A 23445-nucleotide genomic window follows, 5' to 3' on the forward strand; every position below is an offset into this window, starting at 1 on the left:
TCGGTCAAAAGAGCCTCAAGCTCCACCGACTCTCCATCCGATCAACGGGGACCCGTTTCGGATTCGTCTGCGCCCCTCAAGGGTGAAGATTTCGTCGAGCTACGCTTTTGGAGGACTCCAGAAGTTTCTCAGGCCCGGCCATGGCCCAGGAGAAGGGAAGCTCGACGCCCGGAAAGCTGTTCAGGGTCTGCCCTGGATGCCAGCTGCAGAACGTCGTCAAGGAGGACGAACACTCTTTTTGTCTTTACTGCCTACATGAGGACAAGACGCACGTGGAGAAGAACTGTGCGTTTTGCGGCAACATGTCGGAGCGGACCATGAAGGACCGCCATCAACGTCTCGCCAACTGGCTAGAAGGGAAGAGCCCGTCCGGCGAGAAGAAGAGGAAGAAATCCCAGCGGTCTTCTAAGACCTTTGAGGACGCCCCGGCGACGGGGGTCCAACATAAGGCCAAGCACCGCGAGTCCGCTGGCACCGGGAGCGCCGAACGGTCGGGCTCTACGAAGGGTGCCGTCCCCTCCTGGCTTACCCCCAACAATGAAGAATATTTCTTTCTCCAGGGCAATAGGACAGAGGATTCACACAGTGGATGGAGTAGCGTGTGGGAAAGATCTGAGACTTCGTTGCTAATGGAAAGACTAGCTTTGTAGAGTGAAATGCTTCCTTGGGGTTTAACCCTTTAACTGCCGTGGGTATTTCCCCCAGTGCCAGGGACTTTTTTGGTGATCTCGGCATGTGGCCATTCAATGGCTTGTACATTTTTTGGTACATGAGATTTCTCTGCCAAATTTGGCTCCTTTTTTTCGCCTGTGGTAGGCGGTCGTAACGCCACCCAGGAATCCTAGGTTGCTGTAGGGGGCTGAGAGGAAATGAGCAAATAGGGCGAACATTTTGGGTTTTTTCAAAAAATGCCAATAAAATGTTGTACAAGAAGCCTGTCTTCTTTTTCTTGTAAGAGCTAGGAACAAATGATTTGCTGTGCTGAATTCCCCAATTTCCTGGCTTTCAAGAACAGGTTGAGTGGAAACGGAAAAAAATTATTTTGATGTGGTTATCAACTGTTTTGTAAGAGGTAGGCGATTTTGGCAATTTTTTGCCAATTGGACATGCTTGGACGGAATGGGAGAAAAGGGTAGGAAAGCCGAATTGGAGGACAGAAAGGCATATATTTCTGAAAAGTAGACAAAATTCCAAGTTTAGGAAGGGGTGATTTGCATAGGTCAGGCAAACACTAGGTAGGGGAAAATGCCATAGATTGGGGGGAAAAGCGGGAAAATGACCGAAAAAAAAGGTATGTGTTGGACAAGGTTGGCTTGGTACGGCAATGGCTTCTATGAATGTTGAGAAAAGCAATGCTCCGCTACATTCCCCCGACACTTGCAGTTAGAAAAGCACACATTTTTTGTATTGTTTTACAAAACAAGCAATACCACAAGCCAAACACTGAGCCATGGTACACAGGAGTTTTATGCTCACGGCCGGAACAGATGCACTTTGCATGTGTAAATCGGGAAAACCAATGTGGTAAGGAACGGCAAGCACACATTTTTTGAAAGAGCACAGGCAGACCTTTTCAAGGGTAGGTGACTTGTGCAGGTTACAAAAGTGTATGGTGCCTAAAGCAGCGACTAAATGTAGGTCACATTTGGCAAATGAAAGTGTTGTGTGACAAAGGGCACCAGCAAATGGGTCAAAACGTTATGAAAACCACACAAACCCAACAAATGTTATACCTTCCCGCATTCCCACAGGTGTGCCGATGAAAACGGTACCTCACGTGTGGCTGCACCTACCTGGGCGCCAAGGGGAAGCCTAAAACACAGGTAATCCTAAGTCTGTTTCCACACCTGAATTTGACACTTTCTCCAGAGAAGCGCAACATACAAATATGGGCCTCGGGTGTCCAAGCCACCAAGAAAAACAGGGAACCCATCCAATTCTGAAAAGAGGAGATCCGTGGGAATCTGCAGAGGTATGATTTGTGCAAATCAGCCCAGAATTTCTTAACCAGACACCCCTGCAAAGTCTGAAATGTGGGGGGAAAAAACACATTTTCCGCACATTTCACTCCGCTCACCCATCGAAACACGCCGCCAACAACACATGTCCTACCGTCCCGCGTTCCCACAGGTGTCCCGTTGAAAACGGTACCTCACATGTGTGGGTGTACCTACCGGGGGCGCAAAAAGAAAAGGGTAACCCACTGGTAACCCCAAGCCTTTCGCCACTGCACATTTTGTTCATGTGGGCAACCTACAGATTTGGGTCTAAGGTGTCGAAGCCAGGAAGGGAAACTGGGAACCCCATGCATTTCCCAAAAGAGGACACCCTTGGGAATCCACACATGGCCAAAATGGAGGGGCGGCCCATCTCATGTAGCCCTCCCCAGCGGCAGATAATGGGTGGGGTGGGTGATTTTGTCCTGCACTCCTCCCTGGTCTCAGGCGTCCGTTCCTAGGAGCAGATATCTGGTCCCAGGGAGGGCTGCATGGCGTGGCACCCACTCCATTGCGGCTGGGAGGGGAGGGGGGGGTCATGCCCCATCCCATTAGAAAATTCCCAGACCCTTTGGGGTGCCCCACAGCCCCCCTAAAATGCGTTCCACCATTTTCCATTTTTTTCTTTGTTTACAAAACTTGCATTGGCGCAGAGGGGCACAATGGTGTGCCAATCTGGCCCTGGGGTGCCCAGACCTCACTGCACCACCCACTCGGGGCCTGTCCCACCATTTTTGGGGACCCTCTCCCCCCTCGCCCCAAATGGGTGGCGGGGGCACCTCATGCAGGCCTCCCTGGGCCTCCTACAAACGGCTGCGTGAGGTACACCCGCCCCCCCATTGGGCTTTACGCACGGCGACCTGAAACTGAAGGTAATCCAGCCCCCTGGCAGTGAGGGGGTGTTAAGCAGAAACCTGTGCAGTTCCCTTTGGGAACACTGCAAAAGATTTAGGACTACAGGTGTTAGCAGTAAACCCACTTGGTAGCAGTCTGTACCACCCAGATTTACCTGGTAGCTGTGGCTGAGCAGTCAGACTTCCCTCAAGAAGAGTTAGGCAGTATGCAAAGTATACACAATAGGCACTCAGATACAATAGCACAAGCACACACTGACCAGAGCTTTGGTATCAAAGTATATAATTATTTATTTAAAAACACACTGTTTGAAACACTCCAGCACTCTTATTGTAAAACACTCTAAACACAGTTACTATTATGATATATACAACCCTTATTCCTTATCAGACAAGTCTTGGTTAACACCACTTATTTCCAGACAGAGATGAGCGCTTAACTATAGATGGCACTCCAATAAGTTCATGAAAAAGGGAGGGAAAAAGGCAGAATATGTGAAGATATACCACTCTAAGATTTAGGATCACTTTTAGCAAGGCAGAAGAGCAAAAGTCACTTGTGAGCCAAAGTTCATAGGCTGGGCCCACTCTTAGAGAGAGCAGAGCACAAATGCGCCCAAGATCACACAGTTACACTAGGCTTTGAAAGTCTTGCAGAGAGTTCGAAAAGAGTTTAGAGAGGCTCAGAAAAGTTTAGCCAGGGTGTTCGAGGCTAACCCAGGTTCGAAAGCCGGGGGCTAAATCTACCCCGTACAGTCGGTGGCAAGGGAAGCCAGGCGGAACACGGTACCTTAAGTGGGAAGGATCCTCCAGCGGTGGCAGTTCCTGGCAGCGGGTGCAAGTCTCGGCGGCGTCCAGAGGAAGAGAAGATCTCGACTTGGAGGAAAGATGAAGGTCGTTGCACTGCCAGGGAAGAAACCAGCTGCAGAGTTTTCCGGTTAAAGGTATTACCCTTTATTTCGCGGTCGTGGTAAAACGTGGTATTTCGGTTGCCGGGGTGCTTGGCACAGGCAAGGCGGCCACGAGATGCGTTGGGAAGGCGAAAAGACGGTGAAACTGGTTATCCCCACCAGTCAAAGGAAGAAGACTCTCCAGCGGGAGATCTCCTCTGTCGTTGGGAAAAGTGGTGAGACGGTTCCGCAGGGCTCCACCTGTGGTGTCGTCGTAGCAGGTCGGCTCAGCTTCTCCCTCGTCGGATTCTTAGGTCCTGTGGCGACTTCTGAAGTTCCAGTCCCCAAAGCCCTGCTTTTATCTCGAAAACCCCCATTCACTCAGCCTAGCTGTCACTGAAACATGCTAAGTGGTGAGCCGGCCAGCTCACCACTTGGGCCAATCGGGACGGAGTGCGACTTGAGTTGCCTAGGCAACTCAGTCCAGGGTGCCTAAATCCCCCTCCACCCCTCCTAAGTACCCCAGACAGAGTGGCACCACTTTGGAGGGCTTCTGTGGAGAAGCCCACCAAAAAAGTGGAACAAAGGGCTCGACTTGGGTTGGAGTCACAGAAGAGAACACAAATGCCATTTTAGAACCGAGTTTTGGCAAAAAAATACCAACCGGAGAATTAATAATAAATAAATAAACCGGCGGTATGTTCGAGGCTATCATAATTAAATAAATAAAGATAGTAGCCTCGAGCGGAAAATCCCATAGAGAAATATTTGCGGTTGAATATAAAAAGTAGTATCCACTGCCACCAGCCAAAACTCGATCAGGGGGGGACGGAGACGTGCCCCCTCGACTAACAGACCCCGGGGCAATCGAATTTCCCCGGCCAGTACGTCCACAATATGATGGTTTGTACTGGTTCTGTTCAAAATTCAAGACTAGTAAAGTCAATGGTGACTTTACATGCCCTGGGAGACAGTAGTATGACACCCCTGTGTTACTGCACTGAGGGTGCTGTGTAACACACATCACAAAAACACATGAAGCCCTATGGAGTAAAAGACCCCATAGCCCATTAAACACATCTAGAGTCAAAGAAACACACTCTAATCATGTCCAAGAGTGAGGGTAAAGGAGTCTCACTCTTGGCAGGAGAAAAGAATAAACCCCAAAAATCCAGCAAAGCTGCTGGGGGACTCGCTAGGTTAGGAAATTCAGCCTAAACAGAGAATTCTCCCTAACAGGGGGGGACCCTCCCCCTCACATAGCCGGGGGTTGGATTACAGTTTTGAGCGATCCCTGCTTTGCATGGATCGCTCAAAACAAGGTGCCAAAAAGGACAAGCTATCTCGTCCTTGGCACTGCGTGTGCAATTCCAAGGATGAGCTATCTCGCCCATGGCACTGTAGGGGTTAAGAAGTCAAATAGGTTTAGATGTATCCAGGCCAGACACTGGGTCCTGCACCCATCCATTGCTGCGGCAGCCATCAGGCCGCTGACGGAACTCGAACAAGTATTTCAATTGCCGGCAGACTCTAAGGGGCTTATTTCTTGCTTGTATAAATGTATTGACTCACTCTTCACTTCTGACCGGAGATCATACTGTGAGGGTTGTGAGTGGGCGATAGGACACCCGCTAACCACGGAAGACTGGGTGTTTGTTTAGAAGGGGATGTTGACCTCACTGGGTCCTAAATTGGCTGAAACCCAGACTAAGATACTGACGAATTGGTACAAAACTCAGACCTGATTGCTTCACGATCACCCAGACAATTCCAAACGTTACTGGCAAGGCTGTAAGGAGATGCCTCTGCATGTGCTATGGGGGTGCCAGATTATCGTTAACTGGCTTGAGGTGAGGTCGAAGTTGGAGGACATCCTTAAGGTTGATATTAAAATTAATCCGGTTAAATGTGTTCTGGGACTTTTGCAGCCCTTAGCCTCCTCATGCACCTATGCTGAAAGGAGCTTGCTGGCCCACCACCTGTTGGCTACAAAATTGACAATCCTCCAGCTGTGGAGGACGGCAAAGGTGACCACAATGCATCTATGGTTGGGCAAGGTGCGGACGATTCATGGAATGGCTAAATGTACGACGAACATTAGGTACTCATAGCTTACCTTTATAGCTGTGGTCCCCCTTTTTGTCCTTTATGGGAAAATACCTAAATGCCCTATCTTGCCCGAGAAGACTGATGAGAGCTCTGAATCTCACTGCACTGCCTCCTGCCTACCTGAGTCTTAGCCTTCCTTGCACTTAACTGATGGCTGTGTTGCTTTGCGTGCACTTCTCCCTGTACCCTCTGCCCTGCACTTCTGGTCTGTGCACTTGTACGGTTTAAATCATACTAGGCCTAGTAAGATTGTCTGTCTTGTCCTCCCTTGGTCTCTCTCCCTTGCCTGGTTGTGCCTTAAAACAATTGTGTATATGTACATTATAGATGACCTATGAAGGGTATGTGGCCACCTGCGGCCTACAGTGGCCCTCCAGGGCAAGGAACACCAGAAAACATTGGGGTTCCCTTTGTCTCCCTCGCCTCCTTGTAATTATGTTGTCCCTTTGCTTAGTTGACCCACATTTTAGTGTAGGGGCATGGAATGTCTTAATTGACATTTACTGTTTTTAAAATATGTTTTGTATTTTCTTCTGCGTATATTGTTTACTGGAGTACTTGCGCAACTAGTAGACATATGTATGTGCAATGTATGTGTACATTTATCAGTATACGTGTGTATTTTTTATGCATATGTTTGTGGACTAATTGTACCTTTTTTGTCATTCTACACCCCCTTCATGGGGTTAAGCCTAATTGCTCTGCCATTTTACCATTTTGATAGAGGTTTGGCTTCTCCGTTAGATTGAATAGGTTGCCCCACCTTATTGCAGGTGGTTGTACAGCACTCACCAGAGGCCTGTGCAAAAACAGTTGCAGCACCGTGCAACTGCACTTTATGCAACCAGGTAAAATCCAAGATGGTGCCCACTTCCATATCACTATTTAAACCCTTGTGGAGCCAATCTGGGTCAACTACAGATGAAGGGGTACTACTGGAAGCAAGGTGCTAATAAAGGTAAAATAACCAATCAGCCTCTAGCATTCAAACCCCAAATGGAAATAATCTATAGACATTCGAGAGGAGGTCCAGTCCGTGGATAGAAGGTTAAGTGTCAGTGAAAACCCAGTCAGGGCACAGATCCTGAGAGGTACAGAAGTGTCTCTCCCTGCTCCTTTGCACCCAGGGCACAGCCAGAAGAAGGAAGCGCCCTGAAGACTATTACTCTCAGAAAGATCCACCTTGAGGGAAAACCTGTCATGCTGAGGCCAACCAAAAGGTGGGTGGAAGGACTGTCTGGAAATTAGGTGCCACAGCCCAAGAGCCTCCACTTGCGACCCCAAAGTACAAAGTCTTGCCAGTGGCAGGAGGGCAACACAGAATATATCGCTTGTCTGACACAGACCAAGAGAAGGCTAGGAAAAATATCAGTCTATCATCTCCAAGCAATGAAGAGGGTCCTGAGGGAACCTGGTATTGAAAGTAGAACAATTCAAACATATCTGTGCATAACCTTAACAGGCCTCCACAAGCTGGACAGAACTCTCAAGAAACTCAAGGCCTGGGAGGAAAGCGAATACAAGACACCAAAGTAGCTGCATGGTAGAGGAAGGACTTGTGTAGGATTCAGAAAATACCAGACATTTGAACCAACATCTTGAGGCCCTGAATTTAAAATCCCTGACTTCAGATTTAGGAGGGGTCATTTAGAATCACGAGCTAAAACTGGAGAGAACAAAGGTCCATAAAGGGACCTGTTGAGAACTCCTGAAAGCCAAGATCCATGAGCTAGTTAAGGCTTACAAGAAAACTGCAAAACAAATTCTGATGAAACTAAGTGCTTGGAGAGGCCTAAAAATGCCTTTGACATGGCTGTCAAAATCCTGTGGGGGGGGGGGGGGGGGGGAGCAGTCAGTACCTTAACTCTACGAAGGTGCCTGAAGTGACGGGCACCTGATGAGAGGGAGCATGGGGGGGGTCCAGATTGTAAGTAAATCAGTTTTATCATGTTGCATTAACGTAGGGTTGTACTTATGATTAGCAAACTGTTGGAACTATTGAGTTGGCTGATCCCTAGGAACTCGGTACTAGCCTAAGGAAGCTGGAAGGCTAAGGACATAAGTCAGATTTTGGATTTTCTGTTGACCCTTGTTTTGAAAACAAAGTGGTAAAATATGGTGTCACTGTGGCTTCTGAAGGAAGGGACTCTAACCTGGAAGAGGGGTGGTAAGAAGGTATCACTCAAGGGAAAAACCACTACTGTTGGGTTTTCCTGACCCTCACACATTTTAATGAAGATTGTTCCTAGAGGGACCCATTAGGCATTTCTACAACCTAACCTTCAACATATGCTTATAGATATTCTTGAAACCATACTTTTTACTGACCGTTTGAATTCCTCTCCAAGGTCATGAGACTGTTTGGACTGCTGACTCCTCAATGTCCTAAAGTGGATACTCTACCCATCCTTGTGCTGGAAGACACCTTCAGGCTCTTCCTGCCAGCAGAAGTTACTGGAATATCTTTGCCTTCTGTGTCAAACCAGACTGTGTTCTCCCACCTACTTTTCCGGGATCCTCTAGTCAGGTGGCCATCACTTTTGGATCCCCACCCTGGGGGTGGGCAAGCGAGGGAGGATCACCTGAGTGGAGGGTCACTGAGGATTGGTAGGAGAACATCCGAGGGTGAGACATGGTATTCTCCCCCCCCCCTTCCCATTCTACCTCAAAACCCTTTCCCTCAGCTTTCATGGGGTATTTCCAAACCCATTTTATCCCCCAGGCAACCGGGAGTAGTGAAGATTTCCCATAGGAATATCCTGGGGAGTGTAAGGGAATCCGGCTGTAGCAAGAACTTAATTTGTCCCATTGATAGTCTGGCATTTACTAATTATCACTCACGCCTGACTCCACTTCACTGTTTTTCCAACTTTAAAAGGTGTGGTTCTACACAGGTGAAAGAGAGAGCTAGGGACATTGTCAGGACTGGAGAAGCCAAAGAGCAGAAAGCAGCAGGATCTACGGCCCAGAGAACAGCATGCCGAGACGCTGGCCCAGTATTACTCAGGGGTTGCAGTGTGGCTAGGGAGCCATGTCTCCAGGGAGCTGGAGCTGGAGCGAATCAGGCTGCTATTGGCGGTCAGAACATTGCTCCTTCCCTTGGGAACTGTGCCGGCCCCAAGGGTGTCTGCGGGGCAAATGGTGAGACCCTGACCTCAGGCCCACACAACCAGAAAGGACTGCTTGTCAACGCGCTGCTGCCCGGGTGAGTCTTGTGAAAGTAAGAAAGAGGGAGAGACTCGGGAGAATGCCGCTGACTGAAGTGGAGCGGGTGAAAGGAATGCATAAAGCGGCACAGAGCGGAAAAGAGGAAAGAAATGAAAGGGACTAGCAAAGCCAAAGCAATATAGAATGAAAGAAGAGTGACAAGATCAAGAGAAAGCAAGAAAAGCAGAGCGTGCAAGGGGTGCAAAGTGAAAGAACTATAATAAAGAAAGCACAAGCGACCTGAAACGAGACCAAAGGGTGCAAACGACCCGGCAGAGTGGAAAGTTTGCACGGGAAAGCTGGGAAAAATTCCAGGGGCACAAGGACAAAGAAGGTGCAAGTGTGCACGGAGAAAGTTAAAGGTGGTGCCAGTGGGCACAAGGAGAGGAATATAAAAGAAGGAAAGAAAGGTGCCAGTGGGCATGAGAAAGAAGTAAAGAAAAACGAGGGGAACAAGAAAGGGGTGCAGAAAGCCCCTGAAGGCATAAGGTTAAGAGAAGGAAGATCGAGAAATAAGAGGGTTTAAAGCTGAGTGGTCGCTCTTAGGAGGAACACAGAACCTGGCATTTTTGAGAGTGTCTGATGCTACCCCTTGAAAGAACGGTATATGAAAGATGGTTCATCCTGACTGACTGAACTCGTGTTTTGAAACTCAAAAGGGGCCTGAACTTGGGGAAGGGAATCCTGAGAGGCCCAAGAGATGAATTTGTATTTCAACTTGGTAGAGGCCTAAGCTTGAGGAAGGGAACACGAAAAGGCTTATCCAAGTGGAATCTTGATTATTGTGTGCTACTGAAGGAATTGAAGCTTTGGGAAGGAAACCCCAAGGCATTGAAAACATTGACATTATTTGAACTATGGAGAAGGACCTATGCACAGTCCCTTTTTATTCAACTAGTTGTTTTGCAGCTGGCCAATGGCCAACCTACACCTGGTGAGAGGACCATCTGAAACCAATCCTGGTTTCCTATTTTTTTGAACCGCCACATTTTGCTTTTGAAAAACTTCCTAACACATTTTTGTCAGAGCAAGCAAAGGTTTAGATGCAGACTGACTTTTATTTTAGACTTTCAGACTTCCACGGCCCTTAGAAACATCAGTTAAGAGAACCATCTCACTAGTGTTGGGGCCAGTTACGCATTACACTAACCCAGGAACTTTAGTGAATAAAGGTTTTTAAAACTATTATCTTTGAGGCTTGAAACCATGTCTGTCTCACACTGCAGACTTCTGGTGCTTTGCTTCCTTTCTAGAGGTAAACACTGGACATGAAGTGCAAGTCCATGCTGCCTGGCTGGAACCAGTGCGACTGCTGCACAAATCTTTCTGCTCTTAGTGGGAGATCATGGCTAAGCTCTTACAGCTGTCCTACATCCAGATAGTCATGTGTCCCCAGTGTGGCGTCCTGGCTCCTGTTTTAAAGGGTCACTATTCATGGCTTCTGATTCGTAGGACTTGTCTGTCATTTTTAGGTCATCCTAAATCACCACTGAATTTTTCTTTGCCCAGCCATTTCCAGTGGCTCTGCATGCAGAGCCTGCAACAGGAACCGGCACCATAACTAAAAATAATACCTGGCACCCAAATTGACCTGGGCTTCCTCCACTGCTTCCAGCGGCGTCTGTTGTATTCCTGCGTTCTTCAGAGGTGTGATCCATTTGGTTACATGTGATTTACAACGAATGAAAAAATTGTGAAAGAAATAATACTGAAAACAAAATATCAATGTTTTTTTTTATATAGGCGGGCCTGCCCACCCCAAACACCCGTTTTCCAGTGCTTTTAACCACACCTGAACCACCCCCACCCCCACACACTTTTTAACCCCTTATCCCCACCCACATATACTTTTCTTTTTTTTCTGTATTTCATTCGGTTTCTTTCTCTTGATATAATCACTGCATACTGATACATTTATGGCCTTGTCCTCTTGGGTGTTAGGGCCAAACAATTACTCGGTCATGTACCAGATGTGCCCTCCCATGCTTAAACCGTAGAGGGAAGTACCCATGAATGAGGTAATAACCACTGACCAGTGTTGTTAAGACACAGTACAGTGTAGGTTCTGTGTAGAGGTTTTAATGCTACCATACAAGATACACCACACAAACCATGCACAAAGACAAAATGCCTCTAGGTACTTTGCACAGATGTTATGGGGCTCCTGAAACAGAGGGCAAAGGAGTCCTGAAGCCCGCCCAGGCTCCAGTGTGTCTGGAAATGCAGTAAGTGGGGAGGGTCCCAAAACTTCCCTTTCCTTGGTCTCTAGGTGTGCCTGAGTGAAACCAGTTCTGATTGGCCGGCTGGCTGTCATTGAGGACAGCCACCCTGCCGGGTGATCGACAGGCTAGGGCTATGAATGAATGTGAACTTGTTTAAAAGCAAGGTTTTTGGGACTAGAGGAGAGTCGACCACTGGAGGACAACATCTGAAGAAGACGTGAAGAGACACCAGCAGCACCCTCTTGGACCGCGAAAGGCCTGGTGAAGCCCTGCAGCTGTACTGACTCTGTTTTCGTTTCGACTGGCAAGACCTGTACGGGACGATTTCCTACCAGACGCTGGTGGGACCAACTAGCCTCAAGGCAAACTCTATTTTAGCGCAACCCCTGACTTGTTGTGACTTTCCAAGGCTGCAGAATCCGAATACCCATGGTCCCTTGACCATCTGCGAGTGCGTTGTCTTCCGAAGTGTGAAGCCGGCCAAAACTTTGTGGGCATCCAGACCACCCTACAGAAGCAGGAAATCCACGCCCTGAGTCCCCTCACCAAAGTCCAGGACCGAGGGATCAAGGAACTTCTAACGCTGTTCGTTCTTCTTTGGCGCTGAGAAAAAGGTGCCAAAACCACAAAGCGCTGCTGAATCGAGGAAGATCCATTGCTGCCGAATCCCTCTCTCGAGTGCTGCAGCAAGTGCCCACCAGACGTCCTTCCTTTTGTCACCTCGACCAAGGACCAGGAACAAGTGTATGCTGCACTGCAACCAGAAGGCATCCAGCCTCAACAAATTCTTCAGTTCACAAGTACTGTGGGGCTTGGTGTACATTATCCTGTTGCCATTTGGGGTGGTCCTGACCTTGGGGAGTGCTATTTTACCCTACTGAGTTCACCTAAATTCACTTGCACTGGCCTTTCAGCTTGTGCTTCTTCAAGGTGACGCCTCTTGAGTTGCTGTGATTTTCTATTTGAACTACGGACTATTTAAAGAAATGTTCAAAGAAGAGAGCATCAAAACTTTGAACTGGCCCATTGACTTTGGCTGTCCTGGCTCCCTAAAGGCCCCCTTCTGAACCTATTGGCGCTGGCAGTGCTTGTTCCCTTACAGGTTTTAATTGTTGAACACTATTATTTCTGGGATAAGAGTGCCTGCATCCCTTTGGGAGAATGAAACTGTTTTATAGAATACCAGTATGTTCTGATCCGACCCTAACCTTTCCCTCCTTTACAACTCAATACTACAAAGGTGATACAAAATAAGTGTTACACTGACCTCAAATGCTGTCACCCTTCGTGCTGGAAAAAGTTAGCGTATGAAAGAATCTCAACTGCTTTATTATTCACTTTTTTAATTGAATCCTAACTTGGGATTAATCTTACTGCTAGTTACTGCTTTTTAAAGAATGCTTTAAATATCTTTGTGTATATATAAATAAATATACTGTAACTTTAAGTGTGTAAGTGTTTACTTGGATACTGTATTTACTGTTTTCACTATACAGCTCTCCAGCTCACATTACTGCTCTTAAGATGAGCCTGGCTGCTCAGTCACACTACCAACTTGTGTAGTATAGGCCTATTTTAAAAGGTGGGTTACCTAATACCAAGAGAAGTCTTGTGTAGTCAAACACCAGTTGGACTGCACTCATTCTTCCCTAACAACAATTGTTTTTAATATTGTGTTAATGTGCTAACGGTTTGTATTTTAGCCAAATGCACAATATAAAAAATCACTCCTTTTCTTTACCCAGGACATGAAGGGTGGCATGTAAGCAAATATGGCCTTGCAAGGGTGATTTTAGACGCTCCACATGGGGCACAGGGCTACACTCCCAATCCTAACCAAATTTCCCTTGTATACAGTACTCGAGGCAGCAACATGGATGTTTACTTTTTCACGACCACTACTGGTGTAGGGTTCTAGGAGCTGCACCTTCGTAGACCTGCAAAGTTTTCAAACAAGTCTTTCCAAACTCACTTGACACTGATGCGGAGCAGTAATGCTTAGACTAAGGCAGGGGTCTGCAACCTTTGGCTCGCCAGGTGTTTTGGCCTAAAACTCCCATCAGCCAGAGCCACTATACTCTACAGTGAGGGATCATGGGGAGACTAGGATGATTGAGAATTTGATGTAAACCTGAAGTAACGTACACAGAATTTTGACCCGCAGTAGGTTGCCCACATAGGTAATCTCACAATCAACCAGGTACACTATTTATTTTGTTGGTACAAACTGGTCTTTTTTTGTTGGACTGTCTGCTGCTTGCCACAGCTGTGGTATTGCTGTTTTTGTTGTTGTCTCTTTTTAACATGTCTCATCCAGGGTATTTAGAGACGTCTGCATGGTTACATTGTCTTTCAAAGCTCCAAGGTGTCCCTGTCTACTGGGCAAGTCCACCTTAACTAGTGTGGTAATGGTTTAATATTGCCGGGGTAGAATAAAATCAGGTTGCAAGCTCCTAGTCGGGCACAAATCGCTTATCAATTATTGACAGCGCACCATTTCCTACTCAGCAAGATTCTAATTCTGCTTGCCAGATAGCTAGTCGACTGCATTGAGCACTCACTTCAGACGTGTGAAATAAATTAACTTCCATAACAATTTTGTAATAGCACCTATTATTGCAGTGCTTGAAGTGTATGAAATCCATCCCAAAGACTTTTCTAGAAACTTTATATGTTCCATTTATATGTTCCTCCCAATCAGTCTCGTTTCTGATAGCTACACTTTTCCCAAGCCTTTGTTGGATTTGGATGGAATTGGGAGCTACTGGTTTGATCATTGAAATCGATATTTGATTGTGCTCAATTCATTTAATGCCGCCTATATCCATCATGTGAAACTGTATAGGTTTCTCTTTTCAAGTGCAAGAACACATGAGCAAGATGCCCATTTGTGAGCGGTTTCATATGGGTGCATATCCCCATTCATCCAACTGTAATACAATGAATAATACCTCAAATAACTTTTTCTAAACAATACACACATTGGAAAAACATGATTTTATTTCGAACGGGATCTACTGAGAAAAGGAATTTAAATGTGGATTATTAGAGAAGTGAGATTTTTCTGCCCAATGTCCAAAGACGGTTTATGCCCTATTATGTTTTGACACTTGCATTTCCTAAATTGCTGTTAACCACCCTGTGCTCATCCTCCCTTTGCACGCTCAAACACTGTAAACAGACCAACTAAGCCACTCGCACACAGCTGTTTCAAACCCCACCCTACGGCCATTAAATAGAACTTTGTACTTCTACAACCAACTTGGATGCCACTGCCAATGCATCCTTACACCACAAAGGAGTATTAAATGCACTTGTGAATCGAAAGATCATTGTTGGTAGGGTAGTGGATAGGTTTTTGAATACATTGTTGAAACTGTGATGCAACCATGAGTACACTATGTGAATCAGTAGTTGGGGAGTTACATTTAACACTGCACAGGACAAAAAAACAGATGGCTTATGGACATAAGCATGTGGGTTGCCTAGAACTCCGCCTGTGATTTAAGGACCCCAAAAAGATACCAGGCAATGCAGCATCAGTAATGAAGCGGCATTGATAGCCAGGGTGGAACCCCAACAAGCAGAGTTACTTCTGCAGTGCACCGTGCGAGCCTATTTGACTATTCACGCCCATTTGGCATACTTGGACCTGATCACTAGTGAGCTCTTTCAACGCCTGTATACTAGATCAAGACTGGACATGTTGCCAATAAGAACCGGCGTAGTGAAGTGAAGGCCTGATGAATATTTGACAGATTACAACTTGTGCATGTGATGGAGTGTAGAGAAGACATTGTCCATTTCCTTCTTTTTTCCACTTCATGTGGCGGTAGTGGTTGGCTCCAGTACTTGGGGTTGGAGGCCAGAGAACCTACAGGCAGGCTTTCATTTTGCTGTTAAACCCTGACCAAACGCACCTCCTTCATAGTGCTTGTTTTTATTAGATTGGCTTTACACATAAATTCTTTAAACCTGTTTAATAAACTTTTAAATTGGTTCATACATAGGAGGCATATTTTTTAGATCTTATCTATATTGATATTTATTTCATTTTGACTAATTATTACTGTGTATATTGTAATTATAGCTCTGTTTTTTGCAAGCGAAAGGCTTTCATTTGTGCTAATTTGCATACTCACAATGCCTTGCTCATGTGGTTCGGAATTGGAGGTCAACTTCCAGTAATGCTTACTGGGTGGTGCTGTGGCATGAGTGACGTTGCTCATCGCTTCCTCTAATTCGACATTTCAGGTGAAAGTGTTTATACAAGCCTTTTTAAACTCACCATAGCTTTGCTGGTGCTAGCTACACATACCCCAATCACAAGGCTGTCCGACTCTACTGCACTTATGATCCCTAGTAAGGGTGAAATCAGTCATGCACTTTCCTGCAGGCTTGAGAGATGCCTGTCTTGGGTTGATTAAGCTATGTTTAAAAGAACACTGCCCTGTCAGAGAATTTTCTGGAGCAAAAAGCTTTGCATTTGAGCTAATCTGCATGCCCATAATGCCTTGCACATGTGACTCGGATCTGGAGGTGCACTTTCAGTAATTGTTACTGTGTGTGCTGTACTACATGTGACTTGGCTCTAGCACTGCCGGCACACAAGGCTCCCATCTGGACACAGGTTGTTTCTTTTCCCTTCAAAACACGTAGAAGCAGATCCGAACATAGTAACCATGTGCTACCAAACTGTAATGCACCAACACAACTTCTAAGCTATCTAGCATTCTCTTTTCCCACTAACCTAACCCACCCGCACCTCTGTCGGATCCACCTGATTGTTTGGAGAACATGAACGTGGCAGTGATGCACAGTGTAAATGCAGCATAACTTAAGATATGGGGACTATACCAGATACATCATGGCATTTGAGGCTGCACTTGCCACATAAAATGCATTTACAGTGCACTCGGATACTCACACTTGACAAACACTCTCAAACACCCACACTGATCATATTCGCCCAAATCGCTCCCCCTGCACATGCACCCTCTCAAGAATTAAAATCCTATACAAAAGTAATTTCAGATCAAAGTAAACTGTTGCCTCTTCTAATGTTTGTGGTTGAATGTTGTAACTGTGAAGCCATCATAGTCAAATCAGGACACTTTTTACAGCAAAGCAAATGGGAGCTGGCAATGGTTTTGACTGAATTCTGGTTATATTGTTTAAGGATGGCAAACGATAGTCATGCTATCAAAAGCTGAATGCTCTTTTCATTCATCGGAGTGCTTTCTAAAATACATTTTGAGGGAATACTTTCATGTGTTCCAGGAAGACCTGGCAAAGATCACAGATGGTTTAATGCCATTATCTCTTTTGTTATGTTGATGAAGGGGCTGCATTATAAGAAGGTAGCACATTGTCTGACATACCTTCCATTACCAAAATAAGTAAGTTGTATTTAAAATAAGATTTGGATGAAGAAAAGATTCCCATGGCTGCTCTTTCACCCTTTATTTTTTAGGAGCATTTATTATAGGCATATTACATGTGATTTTTCTTTTTTTTTTTTTGGTTATTGGAAAAGTTGCTTGTGCATTTGTTTGACCTTCTTTCAAATAATTTTTATTCCAGAAAACAAGTTAAGTGAAGCTTCGGGAGGTGAATTGGAGAATGGGGAGCAAAGTGATCTGGAAGATGAGGAAGAGAGCCACCAAAATGGTGAAATTGATGCAGTCCCCGTTGATGAAAACCTCTTCACGGGCGAGGATTTAGATGAACTAGAAGAGGAATTATACACACTTGATTTAGAGGAATGCTGAAATACAACAAATCATGTGAATGAAAAATGTCATCCCCACATGAGTAAATCAGACTGAATTTTATCCATCTGAACATCTTGAATTGTAAATCCTAATTTATGGTTTTTCAAGAAAGTTTAGGAAGAGAACTTGAAATTATTTCTTGATTATACTTTCTCATGCAGACAGTTTACATTTTCTGAAAAATTCATACTGAAAATGAGAAGTCAACAATTATGTGGGATTTTACTGCACTCATCAAAAATAGCAACTTCATCTTTGAGTGAACGGTAGGTGTATTCAAGTGCAGTTAAAGTCAAACTTGAAATATTCTTCACACAAACTAAAGTTTTAAAGAAATTTATGTTGCGCTAATGGAGATAACCTCAACAGCTCACATTTTATGGACCTGCTTGTTCCAATCCATCCTGATTTGTTTTTGAGTTACTTGCATTTTAGATTACTCTGAACTATTTGATCGAATGAATGCAAATAATTGCTCGTCGTAAAGCACTATATAAAATAGTCTCCGACAATTTTGGAAAATCCCATTCATGTTTTTGCTGACAAAGTTGTAAATAAAAACTATCCATATTGACACCAGATACACTTGCTTGGTTTTTACTCAGTTTTGTGGGACCGAGATTTACTTTTGACTAATCCAGTATTTCAACGAGTGTTATCCTTTTGTTAATCATATGCTGAAGAAAGACAGTGTTACATTGTGATTTGGCCAACAATTGTTTATTCTAATGGATTCCTTCCTCCCAAAGATTCCTCATCTGATAATCCTATCCTGGCGCAGTTGCTCTTAGGAAACATTTCTGCCAGAGGGCGCGCAGCATGGCTCCATGTCAGCTATGTCTGATGAGACTATGGGACCCCATGCAGGCCATGGTGTCAGGGCCAGTATATATTGCGGTGCTGTGACTTCAGTTCCTTTTTTCTGCATGCTATGTTCGCTAATTGGAACATGCTCTTTGAGTTTTTTTTCTCAATCTACACCATGTTTACTCTGTGAAAGGCTTCAAGCCGTGCGCATATTGCGGTCGGCAAATGTCAGTCTTGGATCTGCACCAGGTTTGTTTATTTACTTGGGCTTGGGGCACGATACCCAGAATTGTGGTTTGTGCCAGTCCATGCATCCACAGGCATGCAGGGAATAGGCAGCAAAACTCTTCACTTTCGTCAATAATCCAAAGGGTGAGGCGTCTCGGTCAAGGTTGCACAGCGTGGAGTGTCTGGCTCAGGAGAGGTCGCCTTCGCACAAGGAAAAGGAGACCAAGCATCTTAAGAGGTCTCACTCACAGTGAGGCCTCCCATAGATATTCTTCAGCTTCCAAGAAGCTAAGCTACCGCTCCAAGGGTTCTCCAGAGGAGAAGGCTTGGGTACCTTCTCCTACCCAACCCTCCACCCTGGAGGAATGGGACACTTTTTGCCAGAAGATGGTTGTCATCTACGCCAAAGGAACCAGTGGTTCCAGCCCCGGCCCCTTCGGCACAGATGAGCCTCACTGCATCTCTCACGACCTGCAGTGTGCCCGTTGGTGACCACTCCTGTACACGTACAGGCTCGGGCCTGCTCTCATTACTCACTGAAGTCTCTCTGCACTGTCAGGCCCTGCCTACGAACACTGGGCTCTCGGCACTATGCCTGACCTCGTCCCCCATGTCGGTGGCGCTGGTTGTGGTTGTGACCATTGAGGCTCCTCATGAGTGCACTCCTCTATCCCTGAAGTCCTTCATGTTCAGGATGTATGACATAGACGACGAGGAAGGTGACTGGGTGCCCTTTGTGTTTGAACCACTGGTTTACAGGAAGGAAATAGATTTCCCAGAGGAGTTATACGATGAAGTTGGGTATGTGCTGGGATTGGCTAAGGGTCTACAGGATGCTGGTGTCCTCGATACCGCCCCTGAGCTAGACATCCTTCCAGCACCTACCCCTGGTAAGCCTCAAGCTGCTTTTCAGCACATGATGGCTTAGTTTGCTGATACTTTTGTCTTTCTGCCCTGCCCAGTCTAGGTAAAAAGTTCAATTTGAATTATTTGGCCTTCTGGACGATGCCCCAAAGGAGGAGACACTCTGCCCTTCAATGTGGCAGTGCAGACCCCTGTGCTGGAGGTCTGGAGAAAGCCAGCTCTTGCTCCACCCGTGGACAGAGCTCGCTAAGAAACACTGTCCCACACCATCTGAACCGGCGTTTTTGCCCACACATGCCTCCCCGGGACTCTCAAAATCCACTCCACTCATAGTCGGTTTTCTTAAAGGATAGTTCCGGGACTTTTTTTTTATTGTCCCTACGGGTCGGCCATGTGTTTGTAAGCATAAATCGGTAGATCGTAGGAAACTTTCCTATGGACCTTACCCGACTTTTCGCCCATTATCGCACTCGAAATCAGCCTCCATTTTGTGATAATCCTATCATTCCGCCGCATCGACCTGGCTCACCTGCCTTTGCGGCACTAAATCAAATCCCCCGCCCCTGAAACAGACTTTATCAAAACATTCATATTCCCCGCCTCTATCCGTGACGTGACTGAGCTGCGTAGGCAAACGCGCCCAGGCGTCTTCTACGCGACTCCACACAGACCCCGGAAATCAACACAGATCAGCTCACAATACAGCGCACCACAATTCGGAATATGAAACTGTACTTTGAAATCAAACCGCAAGATTGTAAATGTGGTAAAGTACATTTATTTGACATCAAATGTTTAGAGAATATTCAGCGATTTGCATTTTTATTTGCTCATGTTCCAAAAAGTTCGTATTGAGGAACGCGATGGTCCTTTGCTGTACACAGGGTCTTAGAGCATCTCACAATACAGCACCACAATTCGGAATGTGAAACCGTGGTTTAAAAGCAAACGGCAAGATTGTACATTTGGCAAAGTACGTTTATTGGACATCAAATGTTTAGAGAATATTCAGCGATTTGCATTTTTCTTTGCTCTCGATCCAAATTAGTTCGTCTTGAGGGAAGCGATGTTCGTGTGCAGTACACAGGGTGTTGGTTTACGATAAAAATAAGCTCTTCTGTCGCACTGATAATCGCATGGCTGTTCCAACAACGAGGCACTAGGCCACCACAACGGTAGGTATGTTGCATCTAACCGTTAGTACCGCGTAAGGGCATACTTGTACTTGGCGATCGTCCCATAAAATGGTCAGGGTGGTAACGTTGTTCACGCGGAGAAGCAACTGGCGGCTGTAGAAGCCGTCCGCCGGTGTCTGGTACTCGTGACACAGACAGTAGTGAATGATGTACCTAAAAACATAAAAAATGAAATTAGTCTCACCATCAGATCCTTATTAAAATTATTCATTTCATAGCGAGGACAGCGCTACTGGGTGTACACAAGTGTTTAAAGGCGTGGCGAGGCATGGAGGGGGGGGGGGAGTGGAGTACAAGGTAAGTAGCATAAAATAATAAATAAATAGGGCCAGCTGGTGGCAAGTGCAAGGTAAGTGCAGAACAAGTGCTGGGAAGGGGGGGCTGTAGGATACTGAGACAGTCCCCCAGTGCAGGGGTTGACAGGGAGGCAGTGCAGGTGGAGAGTGGAAGGGCCCAGGACCGAGGTCGCAGACAGTGGACCAGTTGTAGCAGGGGAGAGGGAGAGAGAAAGCAGAAGCAAAGAGGAAGGTTTTGAGGTGCTTCAGTAAAAGCAGATGTTTCTCCTCCAGATAGTGCGCGGTAGAAAACACTATGCCACATAGAACGAACAAGTACAACTGAACCCGTCTTTAAAGCCACTGTATAGTAATGAAATTGCGGTATAAACTCATCAAAAGTTACTTACATTATATTTGCATTTTCCATTGTGTCTCTGTGTAGGGCAGACCCGAAACACCACTCCTTCTTTGCCGACGTTACTTCTTCTAATGAACGTGGCTCATCGTTTCGTTTCTGAAATTTTATTCATTATCTTTTCTTAGTCTTTCAGGATGGTCCCGGCCTGTCAAGGTCAAATCACAATAGAACCTTATATTGGGTCGTGGGCCGTTCCGCCACCCGAGCAAAACATCAAAGCAGCTGACCTTCACTTTGAGCGAGCACACATTTCTAGTTAGCTCCAGTTAGTGTAAGGGCATCTTGTCTGCGTGCCTTTTTTTTTATTGTCCCTATGGGTCGGCCATGTGTTTGTAATACGGAAACATTCTATAATTTTTGTAAAAATGATTTATATTACTGTTTGGTTTAATTGCAATGGGCCTGCAACATGAGGAGACTCGAGAGAACAGACAATCGAATTACAATCATTTAAACCGTGATGTGTATTTCTCAATGAGCTCTGCTTTAGGTGGACATGGAACAGAGGCAATGTTGGGTGGCAATGCAGTTGTCCCCTGCATAGGTTCGTTCACCACTCCATGTATGTGCCTATCGAGGACATCTACGATAAGTCTCTCAATAAACTCATATTGCATATCCTCAAACACTGGTTTGATCACCCATTGTTTACTTCTTTTAGTGAAGGCCTTATTGTAGCGAAGCGTCCCTAAAGTTCCGGTCGTCCTACTTTGTTGACGGCCAACATTATGGTTATGTGCCAAGACCGCTAGAAGAGTCCGATTTATCATGCCTTCCATGCCAAAATGCAATCTTTTGGGCCTGTACTTTAGGCACATATTGTTGTACACCTCCAAATCTCCTGTGTGGCAGAATTCCGTGAGTCCCCTCAAATCTCTTGTTATAGTTTTATCAAATACAATCTTTTCAATGGCCTTGTGAGTGGGTGATGAAGGAATCAACCACTTCTTCTTCCGTGCCTCCTCTGTGGACAAATGGCCATGTTCACATTTGTGGAAATGCTCATTTGTCGACCATCGATGTACGTTGCTACAGTGCAACATTACTGACCGCCATTTTTCCAGTAGAATTTCCAACGACCCTTCACATGTTTTTGAGCTCCACCAAAGATGGTTGCTGATTGACTTGGACCACTGTGAAATACCTTGCATATCTTTTTTTTTTCCTGCAGCCGACAATTTTTTATTGCATGATTTTGCAAGATGCCAAACGTCAAATTGGTGATTTATATTTTTGTACTGTTCTCTCATTGTCTTGGCAATTGAAACGTGTCTGTCCGTGGCTATCAGGTCGATCACCATTCCCCGCGATTGTAGTTCTTGCAATGATGCTACAAAGCCAACTTTCTCCATGGCCACTGAGGATGTACTTTGTGACACCTGCACGACCAACGAACTCACAATTTTCTTACTTTCCATGTCCTGAAAGTGGTAGGTGCAGTACTTGGCTGAAAATCCTGGACTGTCGCATTGTCCATCACCGGCTAGCCTGAAGCGTTTGCCCGCGAATGTACTTTCCATTGACATTTTTTCCATTCTCCAAGCTTCGCTGATGGCTGGAAATAGATAATCGGTTTGGTATTTGTAGAACTGACTTTTCGCAATGAAATGGATTCCCACAAACTGAAAGAAATACTGTAACTTTTTAAAACTTGAACCACTAAAAAGTGCGGCCGCTGCACAAAGTAGATTGCCTGCTGGCAGTTGCCCCAGCATGGGTTGTGCAGACCATGCGAACGGATGATATTGTGTACAGGTGGCATGTATTTTAAGGTTAGTGCCTCGAATTGCACGAGTCACATTAATCAATGGCTCCCCGCATACTTCCCCACCAACCCAATGCCCACATTTCATCATAATAATATCCATCAAACAGCTATCGAATACAATGAATTTGGCCTCTTTCCTTATACTGTCACTCTGCATCCCAGCTGGTTCGGCCTGTAACGTTGAGGACATGTCACTCGCATGAAAGGTACAATCTCTGATATCGTCTTCCGCTATGCTGAGTGATATTGATGGTGTTTCATTGTCGTCCACTTCATTCTCTTCCATTGCAACATCTGTTCCTTGTCCGGAGATGGGAGAAAAAAACAATGTCTTCAACTTTCGCGTGCTCTTATTTTTTGCGGGTGTGGATTCTGTGAATTGATCTACGACTGCATCCAAACTACCAGGAGGACATTCACTATCAATGGCTGGTGGTGGTATAGCTCCGTTGTCAATCACTTCATATTCTTCCCATTGGCACGATGCATCTCCAGTCTCAAGTCCCTGCCAAAAGGTTTGACAAGCAACATCTCTCGTTCGCTTCACTGTCTGTGTAGATCTAGTTCTTACACCCACTCGCAACTAGAGGACAGATTAGAAAAGGGATGTTCAGTTTAAACACAACTTACAGTATTGAACTATTGACAGTGAAAGACAACATAATATAGTGAACAGGACACTAACCTTCTTTTGCTTTCTTTTCTTTGAAACTTTCTTTCCTCGAACTTCAACATCTGGACGCTGTTGCTCCGACTCGTGTGTGCATGTCTCCACTTCCTCTCGCGCTGCAACGACTATACTTTCATGATAAGCACATCCATCACTCACTGAG

At 45.7% G+C, this 23445-nt stretch overlaps 1 protein-coding gene across 1 annotated transcript in view; it reads left to right on the top strand.

Annotated features, from left to right (window-relative positions):
* Positions 1–17634, top strand: part of ZC3H15 (zinc finger CCCH-type containing 15) — a 605333-nt gene extending 587699 nt beyond the window's left edge. Inside the window, exon 10 of the mRNA XM_069615782.1 lies at positions 16863–17634. Within this exon, the coding sequence (XP_069471883.1) occupies positions 16863–17050 (188 nt within the window). The 3' untranslated portion in view covers positions 17051–17634. The remainder of the gene's footprint in view (positions 1–16862) is intronic.
* The last annotated feature ends 5811 nt before the right edge of the window (positions 17635–23445 follow it).

Source organism: Ambystoma mexicanum, chromosome 9, assembly GCF_040938575.1.
Source record: "Ambystoma mexicanum isolate Mex_15411 chromosome 9, UKY_AmexF1_1, whole genome shotgun sequence".
In the NCBI taxonomy this organism is placed as follows: domain Eukaryota; kingdom Metazoa; phylum Chordata; class Amphibia; order Caudata; family Ambystomatidae; genus Ambystoma; species Ambystoma mexicanum.